General features: G+C 54.1%; 1 protein-coding gene across 7 annotated transcripts in view; it reads left to right on the forward strand.

The window, feature by feature from the left end:
• The window catches only part of MYT1 (myelin transcription factor 1), a 117,982-nt gene that overhangs the window by 31,924 nt on the left and 72,961 nt on the right, over positions 1–13,097 (forward strand). For 2 of the 7 annotated variants that reach the window (XM_017881324.1, XM_017881325.1), the window contains exon 1: positions 2,422–2,665. The exons of 1 other annotated variant lie outside the window; for it this stretch is intronic. In XM_017881324.1, coding sequence (XP_017736813.1) covers positions 2,641–2,665 — 25 coding nt within the window. In that variant the 5' untranslated portion in view covers positions 2,422–2,640. Of the gene's footprint in view, positions 1–2,421; positions 2,666–6,495; positions 6,814–7,020; positions 7,272–13,097 lie in introns of those variants that run through there. 4 more of the 7 variants (XM_017881327.1, XM_017881330.1, XM_017881326.1 and 1 more) reach the window with 3 other exon arrangements.

Here is a 13,097-nt window from a genome sequence, read left to right on the forward strand (position 1 = left end):
TAATTAATTCCATCCGAAGAACGTATTTTCCCCAAGGGTAGTCCCAATCAGTTGGAGCAAGTTGGGACTGCAAACCCCATTTGATAGCTGTGGTGTTGGGAGGGCCCACCTGGCTACTGCGAGGGGTGTCTCCGTGATGGGCGGGCGGAGGGATCAGCACCAACTCCTGCCAGCACTTTCTGACATTTCTGTTGCCCTCATTTGATAGATCGGGAAACTGAGTCACAGAAAGGTTTGGCAACCTGCCCCAGGTCACTTCCCCTGTCTAAGCACAGACATCATTGTGGATGAGGAGAAGAGGCAGAACTCAGAGGGGAAAACCACTCTTTCACACAGCAACTGCTGCTGCCACCTGTTCCCACCTGCCCCTGTCCCCACCTGTCCCTGTCCTCAACCTGCCCCACCTGTCCCTGTCCCCACCTGTTTCTGTCCGCACCTGTCCCTATCCCCCACGGCGGAGGGGGCGGTGGGCAGCCCGCCGGGGCTGCCCCGAGGCGCGGAGAACGTGGATCGCTTGCTGTCTTGTTTGGTTTCTTTCTTCTCTGTCTTGTGTCTCCGCACCCTGCTCCTGTCCCCACCTGCCTAAGGCTGCCCCTGTCGGCTCTACACCTGTCCCACCTTGCCCCTGTCTCACCTGGCCCAACTGAGCCTCGTGTCCCCCCCGGCGCCTGGGCCCGCTCTGTCGCCTGCCATCCCTCTGCCCCCACGCTACGCCCCCTTCCCCCACCTGCCCCGTGCCCCTGTCCTCTGGCCGCCACCTTCTCCACTGTCGCCGGCAACCTGGCCACCTGCCCCCTGTCTCTGCTTCTACACCTTCCTGCCACCCGGCCTCCCTCCCCCTCCCCCCACTCTGGCTCCAGGCTGTCTCTCTACCCCGCCATATGCCTACTGGGCGCCAACCCTGTCCCACCTGTCTCGGACCTGCCCCAACCTGCCCTCTTTTTGGCCGGCCCCACTGTCCCCCCCTCCCCTGGCCTACCTCCACCTGCCCCACCTGTCTCCCCACCCCTACCTGCCCCTCCTGGCCTCCCACCTGTCCCACCTGCACCCACCTGCTCCCTCCTGCTTCCCCTGCACGCTCACCAGCCTCTGAGCACATTCACCCCCTCACTGTTCTCTCCTCTAAACAAGATGACTCACCGTTTATTTCCAGCCCAATCGCTGCCACTGCCGTGAGCCTCAGCCTCCATACTGACACCCTTGTTGACAGTGTCACCTGGTGACTAACAGGCGCTCAGACATCCCAGCAGAGCCAGCAATTCCCACAAATCTGCCCTTCTTCGGCCTCTCCCTCAGGGGGTGCTGCCGCTCACCTCATGGCTCTGGTCAGCCCTGGAGTCTCCTGTGGTCTCTGTCCCGACCTCACCCAGACCCTCAGCAACCCGACTCATTCCCTGAGGGGTGTCCCAATTCAAGTGCAATTCGTTGCTTCTCTTGGGACACCCTTTACCATCTATTGCCACCCAGTAGCGCTCACCACAGGCCTCACCGAAGATGTAAATGTTAAACATTTTGCTCTTGGCCACCCAGCTGGGAGGGGCCGGTCAGGGGTCAGTCCAGACCTGCCTCCTTCAAAGGTTTGAACCCTCCATACTTCGGGTCTCCCCCTCAATGCTGCCCTGGATGGAAGAGACTAGCCTGGACTTGGCCACGTGTTGGGAGAAAGAAGCCAGCATCACCTGGGCCTCCACCTGTCCCCTGCAGGGACAGGCACCTGCAGCACCTGAGGACGAGGAGGTGACCCCGAGCTGCCTGGGGTGGTGGAAGCTTCCCTCGGCGTCAGGGAAAGCCCAGAGGACAGCCAGGCTCGACGCTGTGGCCAAGTTCATCGTTTCAAAGGGCCCCTGTGGGCCGTTGAAGGTTGTGGACCCAGAGTCTGAGGGACTAGGGATCATTCCGGAAGAGGCCTCTGCAGTGCGCACCTTCACTCCCATCCACACACCCTGCCCTTCCCTACCCCCTGGCTCTGGCCGCTGGGAGATCCAGGTCCCTCTGGGCAGCCCTCTCTCCCTGCCCTTTCCTTCCTGCTCACCCCAGCCTCTGCCTGCAGGGCCTGAGGTTGTCCAGGGAGTCTTGACTTCTACAGTGCCCCTCCCCCGGCACCTCCCACCATAGCTTCTTCCTGGCACCTGGTGGTGGGGAGTCAACCATGGCAGCTGAGGGCCCTCAGGGGCCTGCCCTCTCGACAGCCAATGATTGGGTTGTGGGGAGCCAGACCTGACCCCACTCACCCATCCTGGCTGGTTCCCCACCAGGTTTCATTCTGGACCTGGTCTGACAGTCCCACTGTCAGAGAGAGGAAGTGGGGGAAGGGAGGCATCTTCAGGAAGGGCCCCTCCCCTCCCTCACTGTGAGTCCATTACTGTGTGGGAAGCCCTGTGTCTCTGCCTCTCCTTACTCCCCTTCCCTAGCCCTGCAGGGTGGGGGGAGAGATTGTCTGGGGCCTGAGCCCATTGTGTGGAGAAGAGAGTCTCATTGGCAGGCAGCCGGGGTATCAATTTGTGATTATCTGCTCCCTGGTCTTGATTGGCTGGATGCAGTGGGGTCTCCCCAGGGCCCCGGGACACAAGTTTGTGCAGCAACTTTTTCCAGCATGAAGTGACGTGTGTTCCCAGAGAGAAGGTGCACCTCCCGGCCAGGATGACACTCTGCGGGATCTTCCTGGGTGCGTACCACCCCCAGCCCCTTGCATCCCTCCCTGGTCTGTTCACAAGTTTCTGCGAAGATGCCAAAGGGACTAATTAGCTGTGTGTGTCCCCCCATCAGTGCTCAGTGCTCTTTTCTGGGCAGCCGAGGAGGTGACAGACATGCTCCCTCCTGAACAATGGCCAGGGCCCCTGGGGAAACTGCCACCTCCTCTTCTAGCGGGTCCTGTGGCTTGCAGAAGTGCTGACGGCACAGAGCCCTGTGAACGCTGCCCTGCAGAAGGTTGGAGGTTGGAGAGTGGTGGGCAGGGTGTGTGCAGAGGCCATCCGGGCCTTCTTTCTGGTGATTTACCTGCCCAGATCTGCCTAGCAGGCCATATAGCTGGTGGGTGTCAGGAGCCCTTGGCCTGGCAGCAAGGCGCTGTGAGAAGGTGGGCAGAGAGAATTTGTGTGTGGCAGATGTCCCCTGGGACTTAACTGTAGCTAAGGGGCTTTGGCCGGGGCTGCCGCTGCTCGTGTCCTCATCACACTCAAAGTTGCTGTGCGTGAGTGCAGGTGTGTGAGTGTGCGAGTGTGTGAGGGTCTTACAAACTGGATGCCAAACGTTTGTGAGTGTCTGCGTGAGTGTGAGACAGAAACACAAAGTCAGCCCCGAGTGTGGCGGAGAGTGGATCCCGGTTTTGTTTGCTCCATCTGCCAGGGCCGGCCTGGGGCAGCACCCCCGCCCTCAGCTGTTCTATACAATATTAATGCTCACCATCTCGGCCTCACACAACGGCCCTAATTGTCGTCTGCAGCATTAAGGCAGGCGCCCATCTGCGGGGAAGCTTTCAGAAGGAAACAAGGAAACCCTCACCCCCAGCTGGTCACCGGAGAAGGTGGTGCCAATTACAGATGCAGAAAGTTTAGACCAAAATTACTTGAAAGAGTTTTTATGAAGCAAATGAACTGACACTTGGAATGTCTGTGTGCAGATTTGCACAAGTAATTACACTTTATTTGAAATGATCTTACCAGCTAAGCGATCATTAAGCCTGCTCCCCCACTCACACAAAGCACTTTCTCAGTGAGTGCGGCCGCGGCGCAAGTTTGGTTTTGCAAATCTCCCCTTTCCCTCCCCGTGTGGAGTCTGAGGACCCGCCAATCAGACAGGAGTTATTTCCTGGTGGATCTTTGCAAACATATTATGGAAAAGTCACATGTGAGTTTCCCACAGGTTTTTATGAAATAAAACCCAAAGGAACTAACCCCATGCTTAGTTATGGAAGAGAAAATATGATTTCAAAAAGTCCTGACAAATTTTCACCCTCTCTAAGAAAATAAGTTTAAGACTGTACCTTGCTGTTGTCACTTACAAGCAGGGGTCTGCTGGGGTTTGGAATTCTCTGTCTCAGCCCGGAGCCCCGAGTTTGGCGATGGCTGAAAACTGGTGCGAGCTCAGAAGCTTCCCTGTGCGGAGAACAAAGGCGGAGGCGCTCTGGGGGGAGAGCGCTGTCCGAAGTGCTGATCAGACTTGGGATCCACCCACCGCTCAGGCTCCCTCCCAGGCGCTGAAGGGCGGCGGCCCTTTTCGGCCCTGCTCTTTCCCCTGGACTCCTTTGTTCTCCTGACGTGTCAGGTGAAGAGCGCGAACCTTTACTCATCACAGCTCCTCTTCTGAGCTGCTCATGCCACTTTAGCCTCCCGGCGGGAGCTCCCAGGGCCCTCCAGGTCGTGCCAGCAGGCACCAGTCGTAAGTTCCCAGGTCCTGCCAGCAGGCACCAGCTGTAAGTTTCCAGGCACACTCTGAGCAGCCCACAGAGGGTCTGGGGGCCCATTCGCGACCACCAGAGCGCCGCACCTCAGGAGGCCTGTGATTGTGCAAAAGGGGAAGTGAGAAATGCCGGAAGACTTAGTTTTCACAAATATAATGTCTATTACCTGAAAACACTCTTGGCCTCGCGAAGCCCGTGTTGTGCAGGTTGATTTCTCCCTGCTGCCACCTCTTCTTCGTTGTGGTTTCTTAGGTGTGACTGCTGCATATCTGAATTAAGTCGCTTTCATGAAACCTTGGGTGTTGTTGGGAAATAAGGCTGATTCAGCAACGGCCCTCCCTTTGATTCTATCTTCATCATGGAACAATGGCCCGCAAGCCTGCCCGGAGCCTGCAGCCTGCCGATAAGAGTTTCATAGAATTTCTGAATGCCGAAGGTTCGAGATGGGAGACATCCTGGCACTCACAGCATGTCCAGAGGAGATAGAAACGGCTTTTCAGGAGTGCTCTCAGCCGAGTGTGTCCTTTTGTACTGATGGATATAAGTTTATGACAGAATTTAAAAATGGTAGGCAGTCATTGTGGAAACCTCAAACTCTTCTCATTTGACTAATTAATATTTCATCCTCAGTTTGACCAGTGCAGGCTTGCATTTATTTCCTTGTGCTCAATCTAAACAATTGCTCTGTGTGCATTTTGTGTTTTATTTGTTGAGGATAATGTGTGTGTACCAGAACCTAAGATACTTGCCTTTGGGGTGAAGCTTATTGGTTTGTATGTAATGTGTAAAGCACAAACTGTATGTTAAAAATAAGCCACTAAGATTTTCAAAACATGGTCTCTTAGAGAGAGCTAAATGTTTCAGTTCTGCCTCATTCACACTTTTGGTGGCCCAAGCCCTTTGGTGCTAATTAATTGGGGTATTGTGTTCTCGCATAATTTACCAAGAAATGATGTTTACTGTCTGTTGAAATCTCTGCACTGAACTTCTGAGACGTGAATTTTCTTGTTCTCCAGCTGGCCTTGGGTGGCAGCATCTTTGCAGGTGTCTCACACTGAGTTTTCACCCCTTGTGTTTCACAGTTTTGTCTCTAACATTCTGATTATGATAATGCACAATTGTTTGCCTGATTTATCAGTACAAGAAGGAGATTTGGGCTGCAAACAAGAATACTCTGGCCCTTGAGTACTCTTACTTAAGAAATTCCTACATTTATCCCTGAATGTGGGAAAAAAAACACCACAAACTGGCAGATGAGAAGGCAGACAGTCAGGCTGCATGGAGAGTGGGTGGGCACTTCTATTGTGTGTGTTATGGATTTTTCTCTTCCTGATTTTCATTGGATAGCTCCTTTCAGGCCATTTGTAAAAGAATCAGAAAAGAGCAGAAAACTTGGGCAGTGTGCTTCGCTCTGGTTGGAATAAACTTAGTCTTTTAGGGGTGGGATACCCGTGCCTCAGGGATCCCTGAGTTCTCTTTGGGAAGGTTTTATTATTGTAAAATTAAAGTGAAAGGGAAAGTGTGACCACAGAAAAATGTCTTTTCCTGATCTATTCTTTGTGTGCATGACTTTGTGTTTTGGTCTGTGGCTATAGTTACCTTTTATGCCGTTAAAAAATACGTATCCATTTAAGTCACGGGTACTTGAATATGCAGATGAGCCAGTATGTAATATTCCTGGTTCATCTGAGTAATAAATTCTGCAGCCCGTTCTTTATGACGGTAGGTCATATTCCTAACCACCAATAAATATTGTCAAGTACTTTCGCTGTAGCCATGCTAACCCCGGGCATCTGTCATTCCGGTTGCTGCTATTAGGAATTATTGGACTGAACCACTGGCAGAGAAAGCAGAGGGGGGTGAATGTGGTGGTTGTAATGCTCTCTGCCCTTTTGTGTGCTTTGCGTTTTCAAAAAACTCAATCATGCTGCACATGGATTATGAATCAGGGTGGGCAAATGTAGGCACCTTCTGTTGGCCGAGGCTCGGAGCAGGGGACAGGGCTCCACCGGCCTGGGACACCTCTCACCCCCAGTTCAGCAGATCCATCTTTCTGATGCTATACTGTAAATTTATTTCACCTCAGAGAGTAAACAGATATATTGGAGCCCCAAGGGTTCATGGGTAGCGTATTTACAAAGGAGCCTCCTCCGCCAGCCCGTGCCACCGCTGCTAATGAGAGCAGTCATTAAGTAAATGAGACGTCGCCTTTAGCTGGCTTAGGAGTTCGCACACTAAGGGGAGAAGATATTTAATTGAAACCCGCACGCAGGCTTCCCCACATGTGACCGCTGCACGGGAGGCAGCTGCCTTCCCTCTCCTCCCCCAGTCCACCCTGCACCCCCCATGTAAATTTCATGATTGCTTTCCGTGATGTCATTTTGAAGGAGGACAGACAATAGCGGTGGGGAAAGGTAAGTCAATGTTACGTTCTTTCTGACAAAGGCAGATACCCAATGCTTGGCTTTTCCTCTTGGACAGAGACAGGGAGAGGGTGCGCGGACAGAGTTAATTTCTAAGATGAAGGCTCTCTTTGCAGGGAAAGCAGGTCTGAGGATGGCTTTTTGAAACTGCTCTGGAGGACGGGGGCTTTCTTCTCCTCCCTGGCCTGCCGTGTGCTGTTTTTCTCCTGCCTCTCTGTTGTTCCTGCTCCTCTGAGATTCCAGGGGACATGTTGTGCGTCTGACAGAGGAGACATTAGGGGAGGGGGAGTGCATATCAAAACAAGAAACTTTATGCGCATTTCTGGAAGAGGAACAACGGATATGTCTGTGGCCGTGGGACCCAGCAGCTCCGTACCTGGGGAGGGCACTGACCCCTCTGAAGCAGGGTCTCAGAGTCTGGGGTGTGTCACGTGTGACCCCCACCCAAGGTACTGAGTAGAGGGGCTCACGTGAACGTTTTGTCTGCATGTCACGCATTTCTCAACTTAAGGATCAATCTCTAGGGTGCATGCGTTTGTGGGACAGACGTGCAGAAGTAAATATCGGCCGCTTCTCAGCCCCTTTTCTCGCTGCGTGTCCGTGAGGCTGTGGAGTGTGGTTGGCTATGGTGGTAGTGTAACTGGATTTTTGTATTTAGAACTAAAAATCAGGGTTAGCTAAGAAGTTGGTTTAGGCGTTGAACACCTGAATGCCATTGTCTGTAGTTTTGGGGCTGTGGACTTTGGTTCTGTCCATCGAATTCACAAACCAGGAAAATAAACAAATGCTGGTGGCTTTGTGCTGGAGTGGTGGGCTCTCACTGCTCCTCTGAGTCACCAGGGGCTCTGCTTGTCTCAGCATCACCTTTGAATCAGTGGCCATCATTGGCTGGTAAAGTTGGGTGTTTAATTTTGGAAACAAAACATCTGCGGTGGTGCGGGGTTTCTGTGGCTGCAGGCGGGTTGGGTCCTGTCACGATAACGATGATAATGACAGCGATGATTATAATTATCCTTTCGGGAGAGGGAGGTGGAGAATTTTGCCCTTGTAGTTTTTTTTGTTTTTTGTTCTTTTAAATCACAGAAACCCGAGGACACCTCTAACGCAGTGGCTGAGTGCACAAAAGGTGGGAGGGATGTTGGGGCAGGCTTGGGGGGGCCCGCTTGGTGCTGAGGGGTGTGCTCTGGCTCTGTCTCCTCTGAGGTGCTGGCAGCGCCTGCCTTGGCCTCACTGTGGCCTGGGGAGTGGGGGTGCTGTGTCCTCACCCAGGGCTGACTGAGGGAGGCTCCCCTCGGCCCCCAGGCTCCCTGCCACCCAGGGCTCCCCTCCCATTGGTCCTTGGCTGTGATTATCACCTCCTTCCATATGGCCCTGTTAATTAACAGTAAACAAAAGAGTAAGAGAACAGGGATTGGAGTCCTGTGGCACCAGCCAGGGTGCTGCTACCAGTGGGGGCAGGACCCTGCCCTGTCTCCCTGGGTAGCTGTTCCTTGTGCAGAGGAGGCTGGGTCAGGGCTTAGAGGGCAGTTTGTTTTCAAAGAGAAGGAGGCAGCTTTCTGGATTCTTCTGTCCTATAGAGACTGAGATTCCTACAGGGGCCCCCGACCCCCTGGGCACCTGGACGGTGACGAACTTCACAGGGGTGTTTTCGGATCCAGCAGCCTGTGCAGGAGCCACGGAGAGTTGGACAAAGAGACCTTTGCACTCTGGAGTAGCCCGAGGGCCTGGGAGCTTACCCAAGGCAGGGGGGCTGCTTCTGTCCAAAGTGCCACTCGGGGGCTGGTGTGACCCTCAGTCATTGCTCACAGCTCTGGAGGTGGCCTCAGTTGTTCGGAGCCAAAGCTCTGGCCCCCCATTGGTAGATTCTGGCAAAGGCAGTGATCACCCACTGCCTTGGATGCCCCAGGTGTGTGATCGGGGAAAAACTCTCTGAGATGACCCCTTCTAGCCATGTGGGGATGCAAAGTCGCTCTGGTCTGGGTGTTGCAGCAGCCTTTACTTGGCAGCTCTGTTAGTGCCCAGAGATGTCAGGGAGAGGCTGGCAGAGGGTATGCGGCCATGGGGGTGCACGCTGGGCAGCTCTGGCAGCTGACCAACGGCAGTGCTGGCTCCACAGACAGCCTGGATGGTGGCTGGCGCTTGGCCTGTCCCCTGGCTATGGACGTGGTGGGTGCTCTCCCTGGTGCTGCCCAGAGACTCACTCCCTTCCTCTCTGGCCTGGGGTCACTGAATGTGCAGACAATGACATTTGTGGTGGTGTAGGGGGCAGAGGAGACCAGCACCACTCTGCATTGGGGAGACAGGGGTCAGAGGCCTGACTAACCACCTTCCGGGTGCTGCTCAGTCTGGTGATGGCTGGGCCGCTTGGAAGGCCAGTTTGCACAACCCAGTGCTGTGCAGAGAGAGCAGGAGAGGTTCCTGAAAACTGACAAAGTGCCAGAGAGAAACCTGGGGCCTCTAGCAGCTGCTCGGTGGCGGTGGGCAGGCTGGTGGGGGCTGAGCTCTTCCTGGATGGACTCCGTGCAAAAGGCACGTCTACTTTGGAAAAGACTGAGCAGGGCTTGGGGCCACCCAGTCCCTCTGTCGGGGCTCAGGGTGGGGATGAGACCAGGAACAACCAGAACACTTTGGCCAGCACCAGGCCTGGAGTGGATGAGGAGGTAGAGGACTGACCCAGCTGGAGCAGGGGTCGGGGGTTAGCTGTGGAGTGTGGGGGCTGCTGGCCGTCACCTGGTACTGTGGGCAGGCAGGCACTGGATGGTCAGCCAGACTTTCACTTTACTCAGGCATCTTGGAGAGTGGGGTGGATGCTCTGCCTGTCCCAGGGCTGGAAGACACATCTCAGAGCCCCTCTTTTGTTGCCTGCTCTCTTGCAGGAAGCTGGGCGGGAGAGTGGAGCCGGGGCCTGCGGGGGACTGGGGGGGCTTCTCCTTCCTCTCTCCCATCCGCCTCATCTTAGATCCTCCCCCTCTGCGTTTTCCTTGTGAACTCACTCATGAATAAACCAGAAGTTAGTTGTCTACGATGTAATTTTAACAGGAATTTTGCGGTGTGAGTTTACAGGAAAATGGTCTTTGGGAACCAGCATCATTAGATTAGTCAGACGGAGAAATGCCGTGTTTCCCAGAAGAGAAGAGAGCAGTGGCTGCTGTGCTGCTCCCCTGTGGGCTTTCTGCTCCTTGGAGACCACGGGACCCACCCCCGCTTCAGGACAACCCCACTGGGGGCAGCCCACTGTCCAGCCCAGAGTGTTTGCTGGGGGCCTTGGGGTGGAATGTGCTTTCATGGCCTCTTGAGGTTCCCAGCATTTTTCTGTCTTTCAGACAAAATTTCCCCAAACGTCACTTTAAAAAACTCAAAACAAAAATAAGCCAGAGGAATTTCACCTGAATTAAAATGTTTTGATCTCAGGCTTCCATGGAGCCTGCTTCAGAGAGAAGAGATTAATGGATACTTGCAAGTGGAAAGCATAGTTTGAAAATGTCTTCCTGTTTATCTTCAGCGTTGGTGGAACCAACCCGATATAAGCGTGGTCTTTTCTCCCCATGGTTAATGCCATTAGGAGCTTTCCTTGTGGGAAGGTTGGTTTCACCCATCACTTCATCCTTGTTTTGAAATTTATTTTACAATTTGCACTTAAAAAATGCAATGTTATTTTAATCGGGAACGAAAGCAACTCAGGATGCTTTAATCTGCCCTGGCTGAGTACATCTGCCTTGGCGAGGATTGGAGTCCAGGCCTTGCAGAGGAGAGAGGATGTCCACACAGCTGTGGGTGTCTGTGGCCCTCCTGCCATCCCTCGTCCTGCAGCACCGGGAGCCTCCACTCAGCAGCCCCAGCCTTCAAGAGGGTGACTTTGTGCACAGGCAACTGAGTGTGTGGTTTGTCCTGGAGTTGCTCGGAGTCAATTGGATACGTTCGCTGTGCCTTGGGGTTTGTCTGGGACTGTGGCCTGGGAGTGTGGCCCGTGCCAGGAGGGTGCAGGTTGGACGGTCCTCAGGAAGTAGGCTGCAGCGCTCTGCATGAGTCAGGGTGGCCAGGCAAGGTGGGGGTGAGCACTTGGGACCTAGATGCTGGGGAGGAAAAGTGGAGGCACCATATGGCCTGAGCTGCTGACAGATGAGCTTGCTGGCCCCACCTCTCTCTCACGCCTGGCTTCACACCTCCATCGTGTTCAACAGTGGTCTGAGGGCTGGGGCAGAAGCCATCTGGGTCCTCTTCTTTTTTTCCCATTTTGCTGCCTGCAATCCACACATCAGAGGAGGGGTGTGAGAAGAGGGGGCCCTGGGTCAGGGCGGTTAGAGCCTCTCACCTGGTCCTGGGGGACCCCTCCACGTCTCCCCAGCTCAGGGACCCTCAGAGCGGCCAGTGGCTGACCTATCCTGCCTGAGTGGGAGCTTGGAGGCTCCATGTGCCCCAGGGCCTGCTTTAGAAGGCCCTAGAAGGTCCCTGAGACTCTTGGACCACAAACTGACAGCAGCAGGTGCCTGGGGTGGCCTCCCAGTGAGCCAGACCCACAGACCCACGGTGAGCCAGTCCCAAGGCGCATCCCAATCCCTGTGTGCACCTTGCTGAACTTGTCAAAACTAGACTTGGGTCTTCACACCTACAGAGTTTTTTGAATTCTGAAAATCAAATAGCTTTAGCAGTCATGCTCTGTCGGCAGCTACCGTCCCGGGGATCCCAGGGATGCTTCAACGCGGCCTGCCCAGTTACTGCCGACCGAACACTTGCTCGTCAGGCTCTGAGCTTCCCAGTGCCCCAAGCTGCCCGCAGACCACAGTATGACCCTTGCTGCCGTGGTGCCTCTTCCTCACCGCCTGGGAGACGTCTAGAGCCTGTCCCCAGCCTGCCCTCCAACCTTATTCTCCGTCCCAAACTGGGTTGTTACCCAAGATTCCCTAACATGACTCCCTATCTCCCTTCATCTCCTGCAGTTGAATTTTTGCTTCTCTTTCAAGGCTTAGTGCAGATGCCACCCCGGCCCTTCCTTTACTTACCTTTACTCTCACGTGTCTCACATTTGAAATCCCGCTCTCCGGATGTAGTGTCTCTGCTGTGACATTGCACCAGGCTGATGGGTGTCCCTGCTTGCCTTCTGGGAGAGCCTGCAGGCAACCACCTCTGGGGGTGCCGGGCCTGAGGAAAGCACCCCAAGTCTGGGGCAGCTGGACCCAATGAGGGCACCCCAAGTCTAGGACCTGCTGGGCCTGAGGAGGACACCCCAATTTTGCCTAGGGCCCCCCTTGTCCGCACGGCACATGGAGTTTTCAAAGCCAGTCTGGACCAGGGGAGGATCCACATTTTGGCTTTGAGGTTGGAAGGAGACTTGTGTTGGGAAGAAAAGCTGCTTAAATGCTCAATCGATGGTTCCGAATTTTTCCTCCATTCTGTTCCTTCTTGAGGTTGAGCCCTGCCTTCTGGTTATTTGAGATCATGTCTGCCCAGATAAAATGTTAGACTATGAATGCACATTAAAGAGATGCCTCTTACAGTCATTTTTTTTTTCTTTAGTGGTCTGATTTTGTTTTGGCTGGCTTATTTAGAGTTTTGTGCTTCCTCATTTTATTTCCACGAAGGCCATGCCCAACCCTAGCCTTGGTGAGCCATGACCCAGCCTTGTCACGAACGCATCAAAGTGGGTTGGCTGTGAGGTGTTTGTTCCCTCCCCATGACACACACAGACAAATTGGCCCAATTTTTTTTTTTTTTGAGATGGCGTCTTGCTCTGTCACCCAGGCTGGAGTGCAGTGGCGCCATCTCGGCTGCAACCTCTGCCTCCAGGTTCAAGCAATTCTGTCTGCCTCAGCCTCCTGAGTAGCTGGGACTGCAGGTGTGTGCCACCATGCCTGGCTAATTTTTGCATTTTTTTTTTTTTAGTAGAGATGGGGTTTTGCCATGTTGACCAGGCTGGTCTTGAACTCCTCACCTCAGGTGATCTGCCTGCCTCAGCCTCCCAAAGTGCTGGTGTTACAGGCGTGAGCCACTGTGCCCACCTAAATTTGCCCAATTTTTAAGAGTTATGAGGTGCTGGGAGCTTGCTGCCTTTCCTCATCCAGCAGTAAGTCCTGTAAGTAGGGAGTCTACTTCCTAGGTGCATCAGCCAGACAGGAAAAACAAAGTGGCTCTTCAGTCCCTAGAAGGCTGCCTGGAGCCTGTCTCGGGGAATCAGCCCCAGGACTCTGGGCCCTACACCTCTTCCCTGTGGAGCGTCATCCACCTGGTGACCTGGGCTTGTCTGGCTGCAAATTGCAGATGCAGCTTCTAAGTCAGAA

Source organism: Rhinopithecus bieti, unplaced genomic scaffold (genome assembly GCF_001698545.2).
Source record: "Rhinopithecus bieti isolate Rb0 unplaced genomic scaffold, ASM169854v2 scaffold_12573, whole genome shotgun sequence".
Taxonomy (NCBI): Eukaryota; Metazoa; Chordata; class Mammalia; order Primates; family Cercopithecidae; genus Rhinopithecus; species Rhinopithecus bieti.